This window comes from Vanacampus margaritifer, chromosome 12, assembly GCF_051991255.1.
Source record: "Vanacampus margaritifer isolate UIUO_Vmar chromosome 12, RoL_Vmar_1.0, whole genome shotgun sequence".
Classification (NCBI taxonomy): domain Eukaryota; kingdom Metazoa; phylum Chordata; class Actinopteri; order Syngnathiformes; family Syngnathidae; genus Vanacampus; species Vanacampus margaritifer.
Window position 1 is genome coordinate 13472795 of NC_135443.1, and position 22531 is coordinate 13495325.

At 40.7% G+C, this 22531-nt stretch overlaps 1 protein-coding gene across 11 annotated transcripts; it reads right to left on the minus strand.

Moving 5' to 3' along the window:
• Positions 1-40: 40 nt before the first annotated feature.
• On the minus strand, positions 41-22258 carry vit (vitrin). 11 transcript variants are annotated; one of them, XM_077582537.1, is made up of 23 exons: positions 21890-22258; positions 17976-18057; positions 16585-16650; positions 15947-16103; positions 15732-15865; positions 15558-15635; positions 15188-15391; positions 14692-14730; positions 13294-13332; positions 13156-13206; positions 12754-12816; positions 12237-12299; positions 9590-9664; positions 9373-9438; positions 8981-9043; positions 7607-7669; positions 7384-7431; positions 6187-6255; positions 5181-5328; positions 4983-5086; positions 3542-3768; positions 1996-2509; positions 41-1896 (listed from the first exon to the last, which is right to left on the minus strand). In XM_077582537.1, exons 2-23 carry the CDS (start codon positions 18007-18009, stop codon positions 1718-1720), a joined length of 2484 nt encoding a protein of 827 aa, XP_077438663.1. In that variant the 5' UTR covers positions 18010-18057; positions 21890-22258; the 3' UTR covers positions 41-1717. The 11 variants fall into 11 exon arrangements, with proteins under 11 accessions (XP_077438663.1, XP_077438652.1, XP_077438653.1 ...); XM_077582526.1 differs by lacking the exon at positions 14692-14730; XM_077582527.1 differs by lacking the exons at positions 14692-14730; positions 21890-22258 and adding an exon at positions 21727-21851.
• Positions 22259-22531: the final 273 nt, after the last annotated feature.

Below are 22531 nucleotides of genomic sequence, written 5' to 3' on the forward strand. Positions count from 1 at the left end.
TCATTTTCATACACGTTTGTCAAACACATTCCCGAAACAGTTCTTAGAAATTGTTTTTGTTTTCTTTATTTTATCAAAACTTGCAAACAGAAAAAAGATCATTGTTAGCGCAAATGCTTTTGTATGAATATGTACAAATAGGGAGACAATCATAAATACTCTTTAAACAAAAGATGTTTAAAAGCGAGCACACTGTTAAGGAAATAAATCATGCAGTGCACGTAAGCCACATTCCAACGACCAATACATGGAACATTCTGCGAAAAGAATCGACACACTGTCCCGACTAACAAATTTCTGTTCAGAAGAAAATTCACCTCTTCAGAGAAAGCGCAAAGAAGCCACAAGAGGAAGTGCCAGTATTCTTTCGCAAGAACCACATCCCAAGAAGATACTTTAACTTTACATTTTGGTACCACATTCAAATAATATACCAACCAGTTATGAACAGTTGTCATTACAATACTACCCAGACTATACAGGTGCATCTCAATACATTGCCGAAGTTAATTTCTAAAAGTGAAACTCACTTTGATAGATCCACTACGCAGAAATATTTTATTAACCTATCTTACTAATAGATTTTTAATATTGTATATGCATTATACAGGAATTACCCTTATGGTTTTTGTATTACTTTTTTCTGTTTAAATCGGAAGTTAAGGCCAAAATTTTACTTACAATGCAGCCACACTAGTCTAAACATGGCATTCTGATTAATATTGCATCTTTTGAATACAAATTAGGAAGGGAAATCCACCAGTTTTTATCCATCTCAGGGGGCGGCCATTTTGTCACTTGCTGTCGACTCAAAATAACATCACAGTTGCTCAGGGCTCCGATAATGACCAATCACGGCTCAGCTGGCAAACATCACATGACTAAACTCAGAAAACGAGTGAGCCATGATTGGTCATTACCTTAACGCTGAGCAACTGTGATGTCATTGTCAGCCAACAGCAAGTGACAAAATGGCCGCCCCCTGTGACAGGTGGAATTTGCTTCTTCATATTTCACAAACGCAATATTAATCAAAATACCATGTTTAGACTAGTGGGAGCGACACAACATAATGTAAAGAACATTTTGGGTCGACTTCACTTTAATGAATGAATTTACACGTGAATTTCACTTATTTCACTTCAACTTATTGAAACTTGTATCTATCATTTACGTAGTCTTGTATGGATTATTTCATTAAATCTGTAGTTTTGAGTGTATATATAAGAAGCGGCCATTAGCTTGTAAATAATGGTGGGGACTGAAAGATTAGCATGAATGCTAGCATAAGCACGCACAAAAAAATATATATGAAAGCTTCATTTTGATGGCAAAGATGTTGAGGTGACCCATAATGGTGATAATTCTTTTACGGTAATCTAAGGTACGTCCCACAAAATTCTGCTGTAATCTTTATTCGATAAAATATATTGATAAGCAGTAAAAACCTTTATGTTGGGTGATACTGTTCATTAAAGGTGGTACATTATTTGGAACCATTAAAGGGATTAGCAAAGTGCTGCTTTCTTCATGCAGCCAAAAACAAGCAGCATATAATGTACATCTCATCATTATTAGCACCACTGGTAGATTTGCATGGGAACAAATACACTAATTCTCACAAATTTGTTCTCACTCCCATCTGCTCAAATGTGGCACATGTGGCCAACAGAAAGAGTCTATTTAAAGTCATTGTCCGCCCCAGCGATGCCCGTCCTCAGTTTCTGGGCTGTGAATTGAACTCTTGGCAGATGTTTTGGATGATCTTGGGCACAAATTTATACAGGTTGTCAAATTCATCCACAAAGAAGGAGTGCTCCTTGTCCGGGTCGGTGGCGATGTACTCCAGCTCGTCCTGGGCGGCCCAGGCGATGCCGATGGAGTAGGCGATCACGCCTGGAACACAGGTAGGAGGAACAGTTACACACAATATCAAATACACGATGAATGATATCAGGACAAGTCAGTCTTAACAGACTTCCAACATGTCTTCACCTTGGCTATGCACAGCGAGTGCAGGTGCTCTGACGTCATCATAGGAGCGTCCGTCTGTGATAACAATCATAATTTTGCGTTTGTTGGGCTTGGACTTGCTGAAAAGTTGCTGGGCGGCGAAAGTGATGGCAGCTCCCGTGCTGGTGCCGCCGCTCCAGTAGTCGATGCGTTTGATGGCGTTGAGCAGCTCGGCCTTGGCGTTGTGCTGGCCGAAGGCGAACTCCAGTCGCTGCTCGTAGGTGTACTGCACGGCGCCAACTCGCGTGTCCGTGTCGGAGATCTCAAACTCTCGCGTGATGTTGGCCACGAATTGCAGCACCGTGCGGAAGTTGCCCGTGCCCACGCTGCTGGAGCCGTCGATGACGAAGGCGATGTCGTTGGCGTTGAGGCAGGTTTTGCTGCAAAACAGTCGGTCTGTGTCGCATACTCGCTTCACCAGAGGCTGCACGGTTTTCCTCAGGGCGAACCAGCTGGACACGGGCAAGGAGTAGAAGCCGTTTGTGCGGCACACGGCCTGCGGGAGCGCAAGAAACAAACGTTTCATGTAAAAGTTCGGACACAACTTTTTGACTATCTGTATTTTCCAATATTTTAATTCACAAATGTACTTTGCATGAAATCTGGGCCTGTTCTAGTTAAACAAAGCTGATATATATGTAGAGGTGCAACGATTAACTATTCAATTATCTAATAAATCGATAAATTCCAAAATAAACATTTGCAATTTAATATGGAGAACAATGATTTACATTTTTCCCCCCATTTTCTGACATTTACGGAGCAAACGCAGCTGACTCATCATAGTTTGTTCATGCAATTTCACCCAACTTTGGGTTGTTTTGTATCAAAACAACATTCTGGGTTGAAAAAAAAAAGAAAAGAAAATAAAAAAATGGGTTTCTTTATACAAAACAAACCAGAAAGTTGGGTCAAATTGACCCAAATAGTAAGTTGTCATTTTTTTTTTACCAAACTTGGGTTATTTTTTTACCCAGCTGTTTACAAAAACTGTCCCAACTTCGGGTTTTATTGTACAAAAAAATATATAAATAAAAAGGTTTTACACAAGCAACCCAAGAAGTTGGGTCAAATTGATCCAAGTTAGTAGGTCAGTCCAATTATTATTATTATTATTTTATTTTTTACCCATATTGACTTGTCTTTGACCTAGTAGTTGCCACTTGCCACCCTTGAACCTGTGGTTCAAATATTGGACCCACCCACTAACTTGACTCAATTTTATCCTTACTTTGGGGTGCTTTGTACAAAATAAATAAATAAATAAATAAAAGGTTTTGCACAAAACAACCCAAAAAGTTTGGTCAAATCGACCCAAGGCTTTTTTTTTTTTGTCCTTAACGCTTACAACCATTAAGTTATGAATATGAAAGCAGAACATTTGACTGTTTTACAATATTTTGTCATTAAGTATTTGTATAACAGTGGGGGGGTATCGGCAAAAATCTACCGATTTTTGGGTGGTGGTTGGGTGGCCTTTGGTTTAAATGTTTGCTGTATTTGTTTTATGTTGCTATTTTGGTCCCACCTTGTCCACAAAATTGGCCTCCACGAGGTTTTGCTTCTCGTTGTCGTCGGCGCCCTCGATGGTGACAAAAAAGATGTTGATACCGGACTCCCTCGCCAGCCGAGACGCCTCCTCCACCTTGTCCGTAGGCCAGCCGTCTACCAGCACCACGGCAACGTTTGGAGCGCCTCCTCGGTTCCCGTTGGCGTCACTAAAGTAGTGCTTGTTGATGTAGGACAGGGCTTTACCTGTTTGGACACCAGGGGGCAGCAACGTGAAGGAACAGTAGGCCAACAGCCACGCTGCCATTTTGTATAGCGCTCGTCCTTTTGGGTCAGGGGTGAGCTGGAGCCTATCCCAACTAACTTTTGGGCGACAGGTAAGCAGAGCTACACCATGCGAGTTGCTAACCACTTATAGGATTCACACCTATGGAGGCTTTAATTTGTGTTTTTTTGGAATGTAGGACGAAGCTCCACAGTCCACACAACACAGTGGCAGATACACAAACCACAACACGCTACTGCCTGGCATATTGTGACATAAGTAATTCAATAAAAGCTTTTTCAGGTACTGTATAAGTATATATGTCAGTTTATACTAATTATTGGGTTTTTCTTAACTGCGAGACAGACGTGTAACTAGCTAGCACTTGTGATAGTACATTTAAAACTAAACCGTATATGAGCACAGATAAATGTGCAAAGAATGAAAATAACTACAGATTTATGGTGAATAATAATAATAGTAATATTAATGAACAAAAACAATATATCAATGTATCAAATACTAGATGCTTTGAGAACCTGCATGTTCTAAATTTACAGTGATTCCAAACACTCACTTTATCAAACACTTGAGGTTTTAGTCTTGCCTGTGTTTCCTGACCACGCATGCACCCGCTGTATTTGACACAATAAAACTATACTCAGCATATGTAGCCTATTTCTTATAAGTCCATGCGAGTATGTCTATAAAGTATATAGCACCGGCTTTATATAGTGTTATCCTGTCATTAACCATGGAATAGGCTGCATACTGGTCTAAAAATGGTGGAACACGAGATGCTTTGTTAGTGACTTTTATAACTTGTCACACTTTTGCATGATTTCAGAGTGAGCAAACAAACAATGCTATTTGTATCCGTGTGCAATATTTAAAGCGAGGCAAAAAGCCGCATGCGGTAGTAGACACAACTTGTGCTGAGTGAAAGCCCCCACGAGTCCGCCCTCCCGCCTAACCCTCGCCCTCCTCCAAACAATTTCTGTCTGGTCTGAGCCAAAGAAAAACACTGTTTACAGATGCAGGACTATAATTTAACTAACAGTATATGGCAGCCAATTTAGATCTAATTCTATCCTTGCAGTTGAAAAATGTGCCTGGCTCATGAAGCAAACAATAACAGAATCGCTTTCCCTTTCACACTTTGTGTGGAGCAGCTACGGCACGGCACGGCACTCACCCACATTGGAGAGGCCTCCCTTTTGCGCAATCTTGCCGATGCTCGTCTTCACATCTCTGGAGTTGGAGTAACTCTTGAGGCTGATCTCTGTCACGGCGTCGTCCCTGCGCAACAGGCAACATTAGTTTTTTTTCCAGCCTCCATCTGAATTAAAAAAAAACATTTCTATCACAGGAGAGAGGAGAACTAACCACTAACCCGTATTGAATGACGCCCATCATGGGTCCAGCCACGCCAATGTTGATGACCTGAGCCACCTCAGCCAGGAAGTCCTTCTGGATCTTAAAACGCCGCTTCCCGATGCTCCAGCTACCGTCCATCAAGAAGACCAGGTCCACCTTACAGTCTGTGGAAGCACCACGACAATTCTTAGGTAATCGAAAAATGAAAATTGGGCCTTCTCGTTCTTCAAATGCATGAACAGAAACAAAAACACAGTCCAAAATGGAAAACATGTTACATTAAATACATAAAATGCTGCATTTTCATGACCGGTGCAAATCCAGTGTGTCACTCATGGCCCCTTAAAGTGGCTACTTTTAATGCGGTACACTAAGTCTTAATATGGCGTTCACACACATCTGTGGTGTGAAGTTGGTGCTTGAAGACCGTACCCCCGCTCACAATTTTGTGTGCCACCCTCATAGCTGTCAGTGATATGAATACAATAATTCAGAGGGTTTGATGGCCCAAATTATGAAATATATTGTGTTAGAGCAGTTGTCTACCCTGTGGTGTTAATACGTGGTTTGAGCAGCCGCAAGGTTTTCGATTGACTTTCCAACCACCAAATTGTCACTTCGCAAAGCCCATATCCAAGACACTCCTTCCGCTGTGCTGACCCGCCCAATTTGGCGGTGGCACTTTCCGCCAAATTGGCGTACACACAACAGGCCTTGAGCTGATATGAAAATGAAGTTACGCCGGCTTTTGTGCCACGGCGCAGATGCGATGTCTACGAAAATAGAGGCCATAATGTTTTTAATGGAAACATTATATCCATCCACTTTCTATATCATCTTATCCTTATAAGAGTTGGGGGGGTGAGCTGGCTCTTAGTCCATCTGTTTAGCTAAACACATGTGTGCTATTTGGAGAACATAGAGTACAATTGAAAAAAACACAATACAACAAAAAAACGTTTTAAACCCTGCTTCGTGAATTTATATGGGCTGTTAAATTGTCCCCACCCCTCATTCAGTACCTGGGTCTCCCTGTGACACAGGCTCGGCGGGTGCTCTGGGGGCAGGTGCCTGCTCTCTCATACTGAAGCCTGCAATTAAAAGTCAGCCTTTAGCAAATATCCACCACTATTGCATAGAAGGCTTTTTTAATAAAATAAAAACGAAAATGCTTTTTAAAAAAACGGAAAAACTAACTGAAACTACATTTGATGTCTTTCGTAATTAATTTAATACATGAGACTTTGGGGATGATTTTAAATGTGATTTTAAGTATTTTTATTTCAATATTAACCTAATTAAAGATGTTTGAAAGTGTGTCACACAGAAGTGATGTCATCTATCAGCAGCCAAAAGAAAAGCACCTTCAGATGACGTTGCTCCTAGGCGACAAATTTGCCTGCTTGAATTTTGGCTCCGATGGTTCAGCTCGCCTGCTTTTTCATTTAACTCAGCCAAAATGCAACGTTAGGTAAGAAATGTGTACAAGTAATACACTTTTTTTAAACAAAAAAACGAAAACTAATACTGAAACTAACTAAAACTAAGCATAAAAAAATTAAAATAAACTAAAACTAATAAAAATTAACAGAACCACCCTGCAAACTAATTAAAAAAAAAATTAAAAAAAATAAAAAATAAAAAAATAACTAAAATGAAAATTCCAAAACTATAATAACCCTGCAAGCATGTTAAAAAAAAAATAGCTCACTAGTGATGGGACATTGTCATTGACATTGTCAAATGTAAACACTTTCAACATTGTTGATAGTTGTAGAACATATTCAAAAAAAAAGGTGGTCAAAAAAACTAACTATCAACTAATTTCCCGTTTGGGAATAAGGCTGATTTCCAGATGCGCTGGCCCTTCTTTCCCAAAGCATGGAAATATGTTGATCAGAAAGAAAAAAACAAGTCATAACATGAAGCAAAAAGTTAATTTTGTCATGGAAATTTCCCAAATAACAGCAGCTGTCTACTTTCCTGTGTGTGTGTTGGGTAAACATGAAACCAATCAGGGGCCTTTGATCCACAAGCCATCATGCTGTTTGACATTATCGCAACATCCCTTCAATTACAGTCCAGCCACAAAGCCAGATGCTTTTCCCTTGAATAACCTCAGCTTGGTTTGTACTCACGGTCTACCCAGGGGACTGACTTGGTGCCAAGACAACGTCACTCAGAGTCAGAAAAAAAAGAAGTATTGATACAGATCTCACCTGATTGATAAAGGTTTGCATCAGGCCTCCATTCATCCACTGTCTCCACTGCACAGATGATATCACACAAGCGAGTCACTATCAGCAATACTCACAACAGCTTGGCATGAATATATGTCACATGTCAATTAAGATGATCTTTATGGTTGTCATGTGTTTTGTCCAAGCTGATGCCTGGCTGGATACAAGCAGGTGTTTTGCAGCCATTCTGACCGCAGCTCACCTCTCGTATTGGTTGTATCCAGCGGCGCTTGGCGGTTGCCATCCAAGTCGCTGGATCGAGACACTAAAAGGAACACATGTTCAGTCATCACACAAGCGTGGCACGCATCTCATGCCAAACACAAACACAGCGGCGAGTCGGCCCACTCCCACTGGCTTCGGCTCTCATCTGGTAGAATGCGTGGCGGAATTGTAGCGGTGCATGCCGGGAAGGAATTTCCTTTCTTTTAAGATTTATTTTCTGGGTGTCATCAAACAGATGGCGCTACAACCTGTAATCGGGAAGCAAGGGCTGTTTGCACGACTGTTTGGGCCTTGCCAATGAGCCGTATCTGAGCCTATAAACAAATGAAATGTTTGCTCTCAAAAGTACTTCAGACAAATTGAATTGGGAAATTGAATTTTTTGACCTTACGCAGAGAGCTACAGAAATATGTAGGTGCATTCAAAACACGTCTGGTGATGCTAAGTTGTCATTTTTGCCATTTTTAACCTTTCCAAAAATATGTGTGTGTATGTGGGGGGGGGGTATTGCCATCTGATGACAATAACTGTTAATCACATGTACAGTACTGACAAGGCAACACGTTAAGTGCCAGGAAAACCTCGTCAGGTGATGATGACCAATGTAACATGTAGTTTAGTAAATAGTCTGTTAGCACTCAAAAATGACATTTTATTAGGTAGCTCTGTATTAGTAACTCCATATGTGCAATTATACAAGGAGTCTGCCTCTTCCATTTATCATACAAATACATAAAGGGGAAGTTAACCCAAAACGTTTCTTTACAATTGGTTCTATGCATCCCCACTAGTCTAAAAACGGTATTCTGTTTCTGCAATAAGCAGCAAAAGCCACCTGTTTTTATCCATCTCAGGGGGCAGCCATTTTGCCATTTGTTGTCAACTGAAAATGACATCACAGTTGCCCAGGGCTCAGGTAATGACCAACCGCGAGTCACCTGCTTTCTCAAGCTGATATTATCTTCAGTTGACAACAAGTGGCAAAATGGCCGCCCCCTGGCTTTAGATGGATAAAAACGGGTGGATTTTGCTGCTTAATTCATGTTCCACAAAGACAATATTAATCAGAATGCTGTGTTTGGACTAGTGGGCACACGCACAACATATTGTAAAGAAAATTTGCTGGTTTAATCCCTTTTAATGGGATCCAATCCAAAGATAATAATGTTCAGGTAGCGTCTACCTAATGGGGATGTTGGCTGTTTCCCTTTTCAAAAATGGATTAAAGTATCATAAATGTAAACGTTTAGAAAATGGATAGATTAGTTGGACAATTACAAGAGAGAAATGTGCTCAAAACCGACCCCCAAGACTTGTTAGTACCCTGTAAATAGAAGAGAAATACACTTACGGTATGATCCAAAGTTATAATACCAGCGCTCAAAGTCTGAGATATCGGGCCTGTGATCCTGAGCTAGAGGAGGATGGTTTGAAACCTATTAGTATTCCCAAAATGAACTTCAGAGGGAAAGCACTTGTTTCCATGGCTGCGATTGGTTAATAGGCCAAATCCCAGACCAGTGGAAACGCCGACATTGTGTAGAATCACACCTCGCATGCTCAAAGTGTGATCTGCTAAATACCTCACTCTTTCACGTGTCACAATACACTTCTGTACTTAGAGCATGCACTTCAACACATTCACTCATGTACAACTGTATCAGTCATGATGCTGTCTGCACATGCAGCATGCCTTGATACAAGCAGGTCGCTGTCCCACACACAATTATGTGCCGGGCGTACCTGTCATCTCAGGTGTGTCCGTTTCACTCCATGAGTATCCTGAGTCTGGCGCTGCATAAATATCATCTAAATATACAGCAGAGGGTTGCAAGTAAGGTGCTTGTCCCTTTACAAATCATTACCAACCGGCACTATAGTGAAGAAAATTCAACAGTTTAAGTCCATCTGCAGCTTTATTAAGACCAGAAGACCGATGTTCTGGTCTTTGTTGTGGTACCTGATGATCGTCTGGCTCCAGGGAACCAATCAGGACGAGGGAAGGACGGAGGGGCCCAGTCCCTCCTTGGGAAAACTGTGCAGGGGAAGACGAGAAGGCGTGAGGGACAGCATACTTGTGACCTCCACTAAAGCTGCCGCTGCATTAGCGGAGTGTGCACAAGATGTTCAGCCTTGAGTCAGATACGAAACATACCGTAGTAACTCAAACAGCTGAGCCACTAAGGTTGTTTGCACTACACTAGATAGAGGAAGGTATGGCGAACACACACAACAAGCATGCGTCCATTCGCTATACTTACCAAATTTTGTGTCTCCACCAATCAATTCCATTCTGCCCTCAATGACTACATCATTGTGTAATGTGTCTGTAATGTACTTGTTCCTCAGTTTAGGTTTGGTTCTTATTACTGTGCTGTCATTGCTAGCAGCGTAATATTAAGTAATTGGAAACATACAGTAAGAAAAAGTTGGTTAACCCTTGCATGGCTACAGAACACAACAAGAGCAGAATGCCACATTAGTTTGAACGGGCTTAAGCCACTTTAGTGCACCCTCCCTGCAATAGCTTACACAAGCGCGCCCAGCCCGGCCTCAGGGTTCTCATCCTGTGGCAACGAGCGGGCCGGCTCTGTGTTGACTGCCCAGCCACCCGCTCACTGGAGCGTGGAAGTATTATTGTAAAGTTGGGACAGTGTAGACGAAAAGAAGCCAAGATTAACTTAATCTCATGCTGGTCAAAGGCCCAGTGGTGTACAGCAGACAGCAGTGTTATTGTTTTGCTGTGAAAGTGATGCAGTAAAGGGATCGAGATGAGTTCGCCTATTATAACAACACCAGCGGTCACAAGGTCATAGGGTGCCACGTTTTGTGTATGTGTGAATATGTGTAGCTTTTTTTTTTATTTATTTTTTTTATAAATCACATTCCATTTATATGGAAGCGTGGAACTGCCAATGTGGAGTAAACAGTTTTGACTGGGCTATGTCATTTGAATGTGCTGCAAAGTGGTTCAAATGTATAGATAATGTTGTTTGAACATATTGGTAATATGTAAATAGAAAAAAAAAAACATGACATTTTTTCCCATAATACCAAAGGGTAATAATGACTTCAGAGGTGGACAGGATGAAGATCACTAGCAGTGGAAAATAAGTAATTTAAACATTTGGTTCGAAATTTCATAAACCTTTAACCGAATTTCCAATGTTTGTGAGCTCCGCCCTGCCCACCTGTGAAGTAGCTGTAGGGCAAGTCAATAGCCTATGGCATTATGGGAATTTCTTTTTAATGTTTTCAGTATTTAGCCTAAGTTTTACAATACCTTCAAACAACTTTATCAACTCGTTCAAACCACTTGCAGTACATTCCAATGACTTTACAAATACATTTGAATGGCTTTTGCAGTACTTTCGACAGACATAGTGCAGTCAAAACTATTTAGTCCTCATTGGCAATTCCCCGCTTCCCTACCTTTACAAAGCCAGGTAATCATTAAAGACTTAAAGGAAGCTTACATTTTATGGCAGCACAACTTCTTATTGCTGCGTAACAATAAATTGTTACTTTATGTACTGTATTTTACATAATGATGAAAATTATTTCAATATTTTTTTTCTAGATTTTGAATTGAGTATTTGGTTTAACTACATACATCATTAAGCTCAACTGTAACATTTTAAAACGGTCAATGGCCTGTCCGTCTGTCTGTTGGAGTTGATAAGAAAAGTTATTGGTGTGTGTGTGTGGGGGGGTCATAAATCATCACTATCTAAGGGCGTCATCCTCTCTCCTGGAGAAAGAAAGTGATGCCTCACATCTTGCTGACCTCCACCTCTGACCTTTGAACTCAGCCTTAACGAATATGCCTCACGGGCGTCAATAAAATGTCATTTTATTAAACACAACTCAGCTTTAACTGACATCAATGCTCCTAATAGACTTCACAAGCAGATAAATGTACAGATGTCACATTTTATTATCATTAAGATGGACCTAATTGTAGGGATCAATGATGTTCGATTTCACACTTAGCAAAAACAGAGGCACTTCCACTTAATATAGCATGAGAGTAAAACCACATTGTATGCGAAACTGGATCTCCCTCTGCAAGCATTTACAAGGAAGGGGACGAGTTCAGGTCAGATGGACTCTTTTGCAGGATATGATTACTGTACTGAGAGAGCCTTTCTCATCACAGTCTTATCTTCAGTGCAGATATGGCACGAGATGAATGCTTTTTATCTCCATGTCACTCATCTCAGAGGCACTTAAAGTTCATTTTTCATGTCTCCACCTTAGACTAAACCACAGCATCCCATCCGAAGACGTATATGCATGCCATAGAGCAGTTAACATTTATCTAGATTTAAAATCTTCTGGAATATAATGACAAAAGTATCCTACCGTACAGTAAGAAAAGCATTTTCCAACTTTATACGACACATACGGTATGATATGTCTATGTAATGTACATTTATGTTTTCCACCCAATTCTGTTGGTTTATGGCATCATAAGTGCTGTTTACCCCTTTGACTGTTACTGTCAATCTCTAGGTGCAGACAGGAAGTTGCCCAAAACAAATAGATAAAAACATAGCCTTCTAGGCCACCTATATTTGCACCGCTGGTACTCTTGAGTTACTTACCAGGATTTGATTGGCTCATGGTTGGAGTCCGCTCCCTTGGGGTCGGCTGACCTCTGTTAAAAGCTGCTTGGAGCAGTAAGAAGCATACAGAAAAAAATCAAGAAGACGACATTGAGAGTAAGGAGAAGATAAAGGAATGGGGAACGGGAAGCACAGGATGAAGGCTCCATCCACAACTTCAGCTAATTTGTTTTCCTGCTGTCATCCAAAATAATATTCATCATATGTCATAGACTCGTTTTAAACTTGAGAGGTGAAAAGCTGAATTTGAGGATGCGGCTGATGACAGAATGGGAAAGGAATGTGAGCTTGATTGGGCAGATTAGTGGCAGCCCAGGGTGAGGATAGCAGAGCATTACGGGTGTGGACATCAGGGTCACTCTTAAAAACATCTCCAACATTCTTGTGCCAACACCATTTACCTTTACGTACATTCCATATTGGTTCCACCATGTCTGCCTGTACATGTGCGCATATGTACAGAGTGTGTACTACTATTGTCTACAGTCAAGCTAACCTGAACCAACTGGAGAGGCTGACTGTCTCCTCATAGGCGAACCTGCCTCTGGTCTGCGCAGACCTGAGAGCAGACACGAACAGCATGAGATCATATGAAATTACACTTGAAAACTGTAATAAAAGTAACATGTAATTTACTCTCTGGGGCTCATAACAAAATCTTTTTATATTGATTTGTAATGCATGATACTTACTAGTTAAGTAAGAAGCAAGTTGAAAACAGTTATTGAGTGGTATTGAAGAAACACAACAAAAACATTGTGGCCAAACTAAGGTTCAGCAGATGTGTTGAAAACGGCAGCAGAAGTTCACGCAAGATTTATGTCTTACATGAGTTAGTATGAAGGGGAAAGGAAACAAATGCATCATCAGGGTTATTCAAAAGTTGCCTTTACAGTACCTGCGTTGGCACGCTGTGGGTATCTATTCGGATAGGCGCTTCCACGGAATACTTTAAAGAAACATCATGGTATAGTCAAAGAGTTGCCACATGCAGCATAAAGGATTTTCCAAGAGCTGTGGAGAGTCAGTTGTCTACCTTGGCTTGGGCTCTTGCCTTGAGCACTCTGTGATTGCCCTACATCAGTGTTGGAATAACAAATATATTTAGGCAAAAATCACTGTCATTGCATCAGCATCCATCACCAACCAGGTTATTATCATCTCAAATCCACAAGTGATGCTATACTGTATTACAATTGAGTTATCTACTAGACTACGCAGGCCTTTTTCACATGATAAAGAACAACTGTGACTCAAAGCTTTTTATCTTGCCTTTTAACTTAAGGCCGTGCACGAATCGGTGGTGACTCAAATTGAGATGTGAGTCGTCCATTAAAACCGATTTCGAGTGAAAATGAATCATATCATTTAGTCTTGTGTAGTAGTGTCACAGGTATGAGCTGAGTGCACAGCATTGTGGGATATGTGTTCTTTGAAAACGAACACCTGGAAACGTTTGCGCATGTGAAACGTTTGCGCATGTATGGGAATGTTTAGCTGGCTAATGAGCATTATATTAAGCTGTTACACAATCAGTCAATGAAGCCCATCTAGGCATCTTGTATCAATGCCTTTGTTATTACTTTGCTGTTGGCCTCTGACGCTGTCTAGTATGACGGGAGTTTGCAAACTTGGACGCTGGATCACAGAGATGAACCCCGCTAGTTTAGCTTAGCTTAGCGCTAGCTAGCTGGTACGACAGACATGATGACACGGATGGATTTAACATTTTACTGAAAGCGGAAAAAAAAACCTGGGTTCTGCTGTTGACCAGTGTATTATGAAGGACCTAGAGATTAAAGTGATACTTGACTCATTTAGTCATTTTTAGTAGTAAAAAGTCAATATTTTGTCCAGAATGAATTTGATAATTATTTTTCATGTATAATTAATACCTTTAAAAACACATTTTTCAATTTGATGTTGACTGAAAATGACATTGCGCGTGCTGAGGAAATATAAAACAACCAATCATGGCTCACCTGTTTTCTGGGTTTGTCCTGTGATGTTAGTAAACTGAGCCATGATTGGTCGTTACCTGTTTCCTGAGCACGCGTGATGTCATCTTGACAGCAAGTGGCAAAATACGTTTTTAAAGGTATTCATTTTTTATGAAAAATAATGAAGTAAATTCGGTAGTGAAATGGTAAACGAACAGCGTCTATCCCATCTGACATTTTCCAAACCACAAGGCCACTGTGCTGCTCTCAAGTCATTGTCAACTACCCACAAAATATGACTTTTTACTCTTACATTTAAAATAAAAGATTTTGTTTGAGTCAGTTGTTCGACATTGTGAAAAAGGCTTTTGCTGAAGATTGCCACTAACAAACAAACAATGCTTGCCAAGTTGCCATCGATTATTTTACAGTGCAGAAATGAGCTATACATTCCTTCATGCCACCATTATGTAGCGTTACTTTGCTTCACTCACTTGTACTGGCAGCTGATACAGAGGCAAGATATGGGTGACCTAAATAGAATAATTACAAATGGGGCAAGAAGAGAAAACATTATGAATCGAAAAGAGAATTGTTTAGCGAGGTTTTCTGGCACACGTTAGTTGAGCACACGGCGGCTTTGTGCACTCACTGTGGCTGCTTTTGTTCTCAAGTCTTTCATAATGTTTACATGTATTAGAGGTGGTGAGAGGTGCGATCGAATGAGCATTTAAGTCAGTTAGTCAAATGAGCAGCACAAGTGTGTGGCAGTGCAGCAGCCAGCTGTCATGACAACACTTGTAATGAGCTGCTGCCATCACATAAACGGAGGCCTGTTTTGGCAAAAAAAGAAAAGAAAAGAAAAAGCCTATGGTGACACTCTGCAGTTCAGATGTTAGTTAGGCGGCACTATGGATCTTCTGTGCGGATTGGATCACAAGGAATATCAACACAATCCGTCACACACAGACGATGTTTCATCTAGGTCACCTGCATCTCTGAGTTTGTGAATGGCAGCTCGGGTTTTGAGAGTGGTAGGCGGCGGTGGAGGAAGAGGCGTAGTGGTGGTAGTGGGGCTTTGGGTGGTGGGGACGATGGTGGTAGGTTCAGGTGTTGTGGTGGTGGTGGTGGTGGTGGGTTGAGGTGCTGTTGTCGGAAGCGTGGTGGTAACCGCAGGGGCTTTGTCCTTTTGACCTGAGAAGAGATGACAAATGAAGGCCGTCGTATACAAGATGGATGGGCACAAAGGAAGAGGGTCAACTATTGCTGCTCATTCTTGACATTCTTCGAAAAGATTGATAACATTATGACTTCCAATTGAACTTGATTGTGTGTAAATGTAAAGCATCCTTCTACTTACTTGTCTTCACATAGGTTGGTCTTGAAGGAACAAAGTCGAGGGTAGATGGGTAGATCACGCCCTTTTTGGGCTTCCCCTCTAAAAAAATAAAATAAAATAAAAAACAGCAAAGCAAATCAGTTGAGATTTGCCTCTTACATTGTGTTACAAAACCTTCAGCGCCATTATGAATACCTGTGACAACGAAGGATTCTCTCCATTTAGGAAGAGACAGAGAGCGCACGCCGTTGGAGTTGCTGCCTTTATATATGTTCTGGCCTGCCATTTTCCTCACAATCACTTTTCCTCCTGAATTGGTGATTATACCACTGTTGGCGTATATACATGTTGTTGTTTTTTTAGCTTCCTCTGTGAACCCTAATCACCATCATCATTAGTGCAGCTTCTACCTGTGGATGGCGGCATTGCATATGCTGGAGATGGAGGCGAACACACCGGTGCCGTACACCTGCTGCTTGGTCTCCCGACAGTGCGAGGGGCATTTGACTATGAATTCCGGGAGGCTAATCTTGCCGGCTCTGACGTCGCACTCGATGGCTGGAACCACTATGAACAGAGGAGACGTGTGCATCGTAGTTACCTGTTGTTTTGACAACATTGCAGTCGCTAAAACGATGAGCCGATTATTCATGAAGTAGAAACGCTAATTAAGCAGATTGTTATCAACAATTCTTACAATCAATTCATTGTTACAGTATTATTCAAAACAATGTCATTGAGGATTTGTTGCTTGGGCTTAGCTTGTATTATAATTTACTCTACTGGATGACATTACTTTTGTTTTAAATTGCCATTTCTAAATGTAGTATGAGTAGTGGTGGTCCCAAAATGCACTACCCTCCACACCTGCTGTCACAAATCAATGCAACAGTTTCATGGCAACTTGGCCAATAAATCAATCTCATACAGTGTCAGCGTTTATATTATGAAGTGATTTATGGAGTAAGCGGTTTGTCAGTGAGGTGGAAGAGCAGGAAGACATTGCAACTCACGTAGAAATTACGATTTGTGTGTCAATGATAGCTACCTTGCTTTGGTTTCTTGCTCTTTGACCCATTCGGCTTGGCCCGACAAGTGCACGACAGAAGGAGCGCTGTGTGTGAAATAAAGGAAGATTCTGATGACAACATGAAACAGGGTATTTTTGTTTACTCTACATAGTGGAGGTGCCAACAGACTATGGCGGCAACAGTATTTAGTATTTTGCAATTAGGGAGCATTTAGTTGAAGGTGGCAACACATGCTCTATCAAACATACTAAAAGCATATGGAAATACAGAAATTTACTAAACATGAAATGCAATAAAAGCACAAGCGTTATCAACAAATTAAAACAGCAAACTACTCTTTTTTTTTTTTTAAGCCTATCTAAGATATCCTGTCTTATGGCATGCTACGCTGCAGAACACAAGATGGCGACCAGCTAGCTTGTTGAACAGAAACATGCAGGCTCCCATTAATTACAACAACTGCTGTCAGTTCAGCCTATTGATGAGTTTCCATTTTTTAACATTCTTTAAATGTATTTCTACGCCTGTCTTCCGAAATCTGTACTTATTTGAAACCAGTCAGTGGTGCAAAAAAGGTTCGGTGCCGCTGAAATGCACAAAAAAAAATATATATCAATGATGTCATCGACTTTGACTTGATTTTAATTACATTAGCATCGACTACAAAAAAATGGAATGTTTATATATATTTTAAAGTGTAACTGCACATCCACTACTGTAGGCGGCAGTGGTGTTCACATTGTCAGTGAGTGTGCAAGGAGTATTAGCTCCTCTGCAGAGTTTTACTCAGAATAATCTCATACAAATGATACAATACGTATATAGTCATGACACGAATATGTTCTTCTTCCCGTGGGGGTATAACAAAAATCTAAATAATTAAGAAGCACTGCTATAAGGTCAATGATAACAGGTAGCGCATGGTCGACTGTGTCTGACCATTCTTTCCTTTCATACTTCCTTCACTTGAAAACAAATCTATTGGATTGGAATTTGTCTTGAAATTGTCAGATTTTTGCTCATGGTCCATTTTGTCATATAAATGTATTTAAAACCTCAGCCAGATGAACTTGAAATGATGCAGGCCCCTCAATTGAGCAGAAATAGAAATACAAAAGGATCATTGAATCTAAAAGCATAAGCATATGTGTGTTTTTGGACTGAAAAACTTGCAACATTTCTTCAGTTCAAAAGGAAAAGAATGAAAAAAGGTTTTTGCGAGACCTTGTAATATTAACTCAACTTACAGTAAAATGCTAGTGTGGGGATTTTTGTGTGTTTTGGCATTAGTTTCGGGTGTTAATGGGTTTTCCAATCCGGGTAAAACTGCTTTTGTAGATGTATTTCGGTTTAGAATGTTGCTCCATACGTTCTTAACATTAAGTGCAAGAAAACTGATGTATCTCACCAAGGCAGATGACAGTTACTGATGTCCTGATCATGGTTGGGTATGTGTTGGTTCCGTGGGCCAGATGTCCTTGTGTAAACTCCTTGAAAAGTGAGCAAAAACAGAACTTTACTGCAGTAACAATGACTGTCGACTGAGTAAACGTCTCCCACTGAGCAGCCCTACTTGACGTGTACCTGGACTAAAAGCTGTATGACTTACAGAATCAACCACACAGGACGATCAAATACGACAAGAGTTCTGCTTCACTGTATTGACAGACAAAAAAGAGGCTCCACACCTCACAGCTGCCACTTGATACCAACTTGTTTGTAACAATAGTATACAAATGACATGAGACTCAATTTGAGAGTAGTACTAACAAAGTTAGATTAAACAGAAGACGCCCATAATCAGATGGCCTCTTTGTTCAACGACCACATGAAGCTGAGTTCCAGTCAGACAAACATTTATTTTTGTCTGCCGTAAAACCAGAGCAGAAATGGGATTCCGCACTGCAGTATTGATACTAGCCTTGATAAGCAGCCACAAACGGCCTTTGAGCTACTTTCCCTGCTTTTCACCTACAGACTCCTGGATGAACTCACTGTTGGCGTTCCCCGTTAAGGCTGGAATGCTGTACCTCCCACGAGGGCGGATTCTCGTCACACACATGTCAATGTGAAGGAGTGTCGAGCGCTAATGTGACCATCTCAGGACCAAAGTCACACTGAGGTGAACTGCTTTTAAAACATCTTTTAAAAGGTTGAAGTCACATAAAAAAAAATTCTATGTTCTCCCTCTAATGTGTTTGTGGAATATCAATTAAACTGCAAAATCGACCCGTTTTTATTCATCTCAGGGGGCGGCCATTTTGGCCATTTGTTGTTGACTGAAAATGACACCACAGTTGCTCAGACCAATCATGGCTCACCTGTTTTCTGAGTTTGGTCGTGTGATGTTCGCAAACTGAGACATGATTGGTCGTTACCTGAGCAACTGTGATGTCATTTTCAATCAACAGCAAATGGGCAAAATGGCCACCCACTGAGACGGATAAAAATGGGTGGATTTTGCTGCTTAATTCATATTCCACAAACACAATATTAATCAGAATACAGTGTTTAGACTAGTGGGGGCACTTACAACATATTATTGTAAAAAAAAAAGACTTGACTATAAATATTACTTAGATATGTTTAAAGGAAATTAACTCAAGTGAGTCAGTGACAGTAACCTGAATTCCATCCACCCCCTTTGAATCTGCATAGTTTTTGCCGAGGGCTTTATTACTGTTTAACTTCATATTCAGTGCATTCAACAGCGGTAAGACATGCCTGATGCAGCCCAACATTTTGATCTCACATTCATGAGCACTGACTTCGTTTTTCCACTGCACTGCATTTTGACATGGAAATCTGCTGACTTCTTCTGCATCGTCAGGAATAACCATTCCCCTCATGGATGAGGGGAGCTGAGCAAGCTGGGGCAGATAACGCACACCTCTGCTTACTAAAAGGCAAGCCTGCATTTAGGGATGTTAGAAAAAAATCGATTCAGCAATATATCGTGATATTACAACGCGCAATTCTCGAATCGATTCGATATGCTGCCGAATCGATTTTTAAATATCAATTTTTTTATGGGAATATTCAACAAAACGTCTTACTTAAGGTTAGGATTCACACATTAAGCATGGAAAATTGTTATATTAATGGAACATTAAGCCTTAATATTTTATTTCAGTGCTGTTGAAACATGAAACAGACTGCAACCTGTTTGTTAAATGCAGTGGCTCAGTTATAAGCCTGAATTTTCGGATAAATAAATACATTTTCATACAAATCTTACAGTGTACATGTATAAGTTTACTTTGCATACCAAAAGAAGAAATAAATGACAATAAAGTAAAATAAATAACTTGACTAATACCGTGGGGAGTTTCCTGTACAATAAAGGAACATAATCTCACTCTATCTCTGTGACACACTTTCAAGAAGAAGAGAAAGAAAATCCAGTGAGCAATGAAAATTCACATACTTGGACCACCATAAATCACAAACTAGATGACTTATACACATTGGACCTGTTACCTAGCCTTGTTAAGCTTTTAATAGGTTTGTGCTCACAGGCTATTCTAGTAGTCATCCCTGCTATCCATCTATCCATCCATTCACAGACGGAACAGAAACGGAACAGAAATGAAAGATTAACATCCCAATCCATGGCAGAAGGTGAAAGGTTCCGCGCAATGGTTCTCACTCATTTTGTAGTAAACCTGTCAGCTCAGACAGGCCACATAGTTGGAGGAATTATAGCACAATTCACATCAGGGTAACCCCCATTGCCACAAAGTGGATTAAGAGCGCAAAACAGACTTGGGCTCTCTTCCCAGGCTTTTTTGCATACTGCATGACGCACAGGAATAAAAACTTTCATTTGATGCATTATCAGCGGGAATCGGCTCGTGCTTGATAAGGGACACCTGGCAGGGGAACTCAGGTGTAAAGACGCTGCCAACAGGAAGCAGGGCAGCTGCATGAGCCTGTTTTCAAAGAGCAACCCAGTCAAAAGGTTATCAGTCTGCATTGTACATAGTGGAGATGTTTGAAATGTTTTTTTATACATAGTGCCCCGCTTTTTCTTTTTTTTTTCATGCATGACGTTGCCAGTCTAAATAAGAGTTATTTAAGTGCCATGGTAACTTAACACATAATTGAATATTCATCCTAGTTGGAGATAACAGAGATACACACCCACACCATGCAGGGATGTGCAAGCAGTGCTAAATCCCAGCATTCGCTGGTGTCACGCTTGTATTGTATGCATGTGCCAAGTGCTGTATCAACAAGCCAAGTGAGAGCATCATAGGATCACGTCTCTATAATAGACATACTTTATTTAGGTCAGCCATTTGTCATTGGTTAAAAGGCTTTTACATTTTCAACACAAAGTTGTTTTTGTTTTTTTTCATGCATATACATGTTTTTTGAGCATATGTTTTTGTCGTCTTTATACACCACCACAATGGTTTTGTAAATTAAAAAAATGATAAAGGTGCAGAATTTCAGGTGTAATTTAAGAGCTTTCACATAAATATGTAATTGAACATAGTACACGTAATTATAGCAATTTCACCCAATTAGTACTTTTTCAGGGCTTAATCATACATCCTGACATGCGCTATGCTGCCATGATTTGTACTTTTATTCGAGGGAAACAAAAAAAAAAGACCAAGTGTGGGCCAACCTAATCTACGAGGTCATCTGTAAAGCCTCTAGTGCCCATGGGCCCTGTTTGGTGATCAGACCCAGTACAGCTTGGAATACTTTAATACCTGGCACTGCTTTCCGTGCAAGCCACAGCTTGCTCCAGTCAGCTCCTGGACATTTTGTTTACACGCCAACTTTTCCTTGATCAAACTTGGCAGACATGTCATATATAGTGCAGTGCAAGAAAAATGTGCAGTGCCTGAAAAGGGAAAAAAAATCCTTCTCAGAATTGAGACTTTCGATATAAAGGTTGATAGGGTAAATAATAATAATCACCACTCATGAGCAGTAATAATCTCTCTTGGACAACCTAATTCATTCCTTTTAAAAATGATTGAGAAAAATAGGAGGAACCTTGCTTAAAATAAGTAAATAAATAAATACATAAAATGTTGCGAACATTGAATAAACATCATGCATGACGTTAAAATGTAAAAGAAAATGTTTTTTGGAGGGAAGTTAAACAGATTGAAAAAATGTTGGTAAAAGTTAATACAGACCGAATCACCGCCGTTCCACACTCCGCTCGAACACGAGTCAATTACGCACAGAAAGAAAGTAGATCCTTCATTTACGCAGCAGCCAAGAGGCAACACGTTGAGGAACTGCTTGTTTGCGCTCCAAATCTGCCCTCATCCCCCAAATCATTAAAAATAAACTTACCCGATGTGTTCAAATAATCCCACAACAGCGCACGCGTTGCGAATGTAAATCCTTGCGCGCTAGTCAGACGCCTCCAAGTCCATTCAAGTGAGTGAAGCCTCCACCTGGACTTTTTTACTCGTGCATGATCGGAGCTGCTCATTAAAAGTGGAGAAGTGGATGGGGCCAAACTTTCTACTCATTTGCCCGTCCCACTTGAGACACGCAAAATTCTCGCTCACGCACAAAGAGGATGCGTCGTTGACCTTGCAGACGTGCAGCATGTCAGCGCACCGCGAGCATCATCTTGCGAACTCGGAAGTCTGGTTTTACTTGAGTTTTTTCTGATGCGCATAACAAACCATATTTGGATCATAATGTGCCCTGCGTCCTGGTCTACTCTCACCACGGTCGTTACGCCTCCTCTCCCCCTCACACACCAATCAACACCTGCTTGACAGACGCACACTTCACTTCATGTACACACCGTTTACTGTGGTCAGATGACACGTGTCATGTCCACCTAAAACACACACACAGTGCTGGGGTGTGCCATATTAACAGCAAAAGCCTCTTGGGACAGGAGACAAGCGGTATGTGAATGGTTGGATTCAAAATAATGATAATAACATTAATAATATGTAGCACTGCACCAAGAGCTCT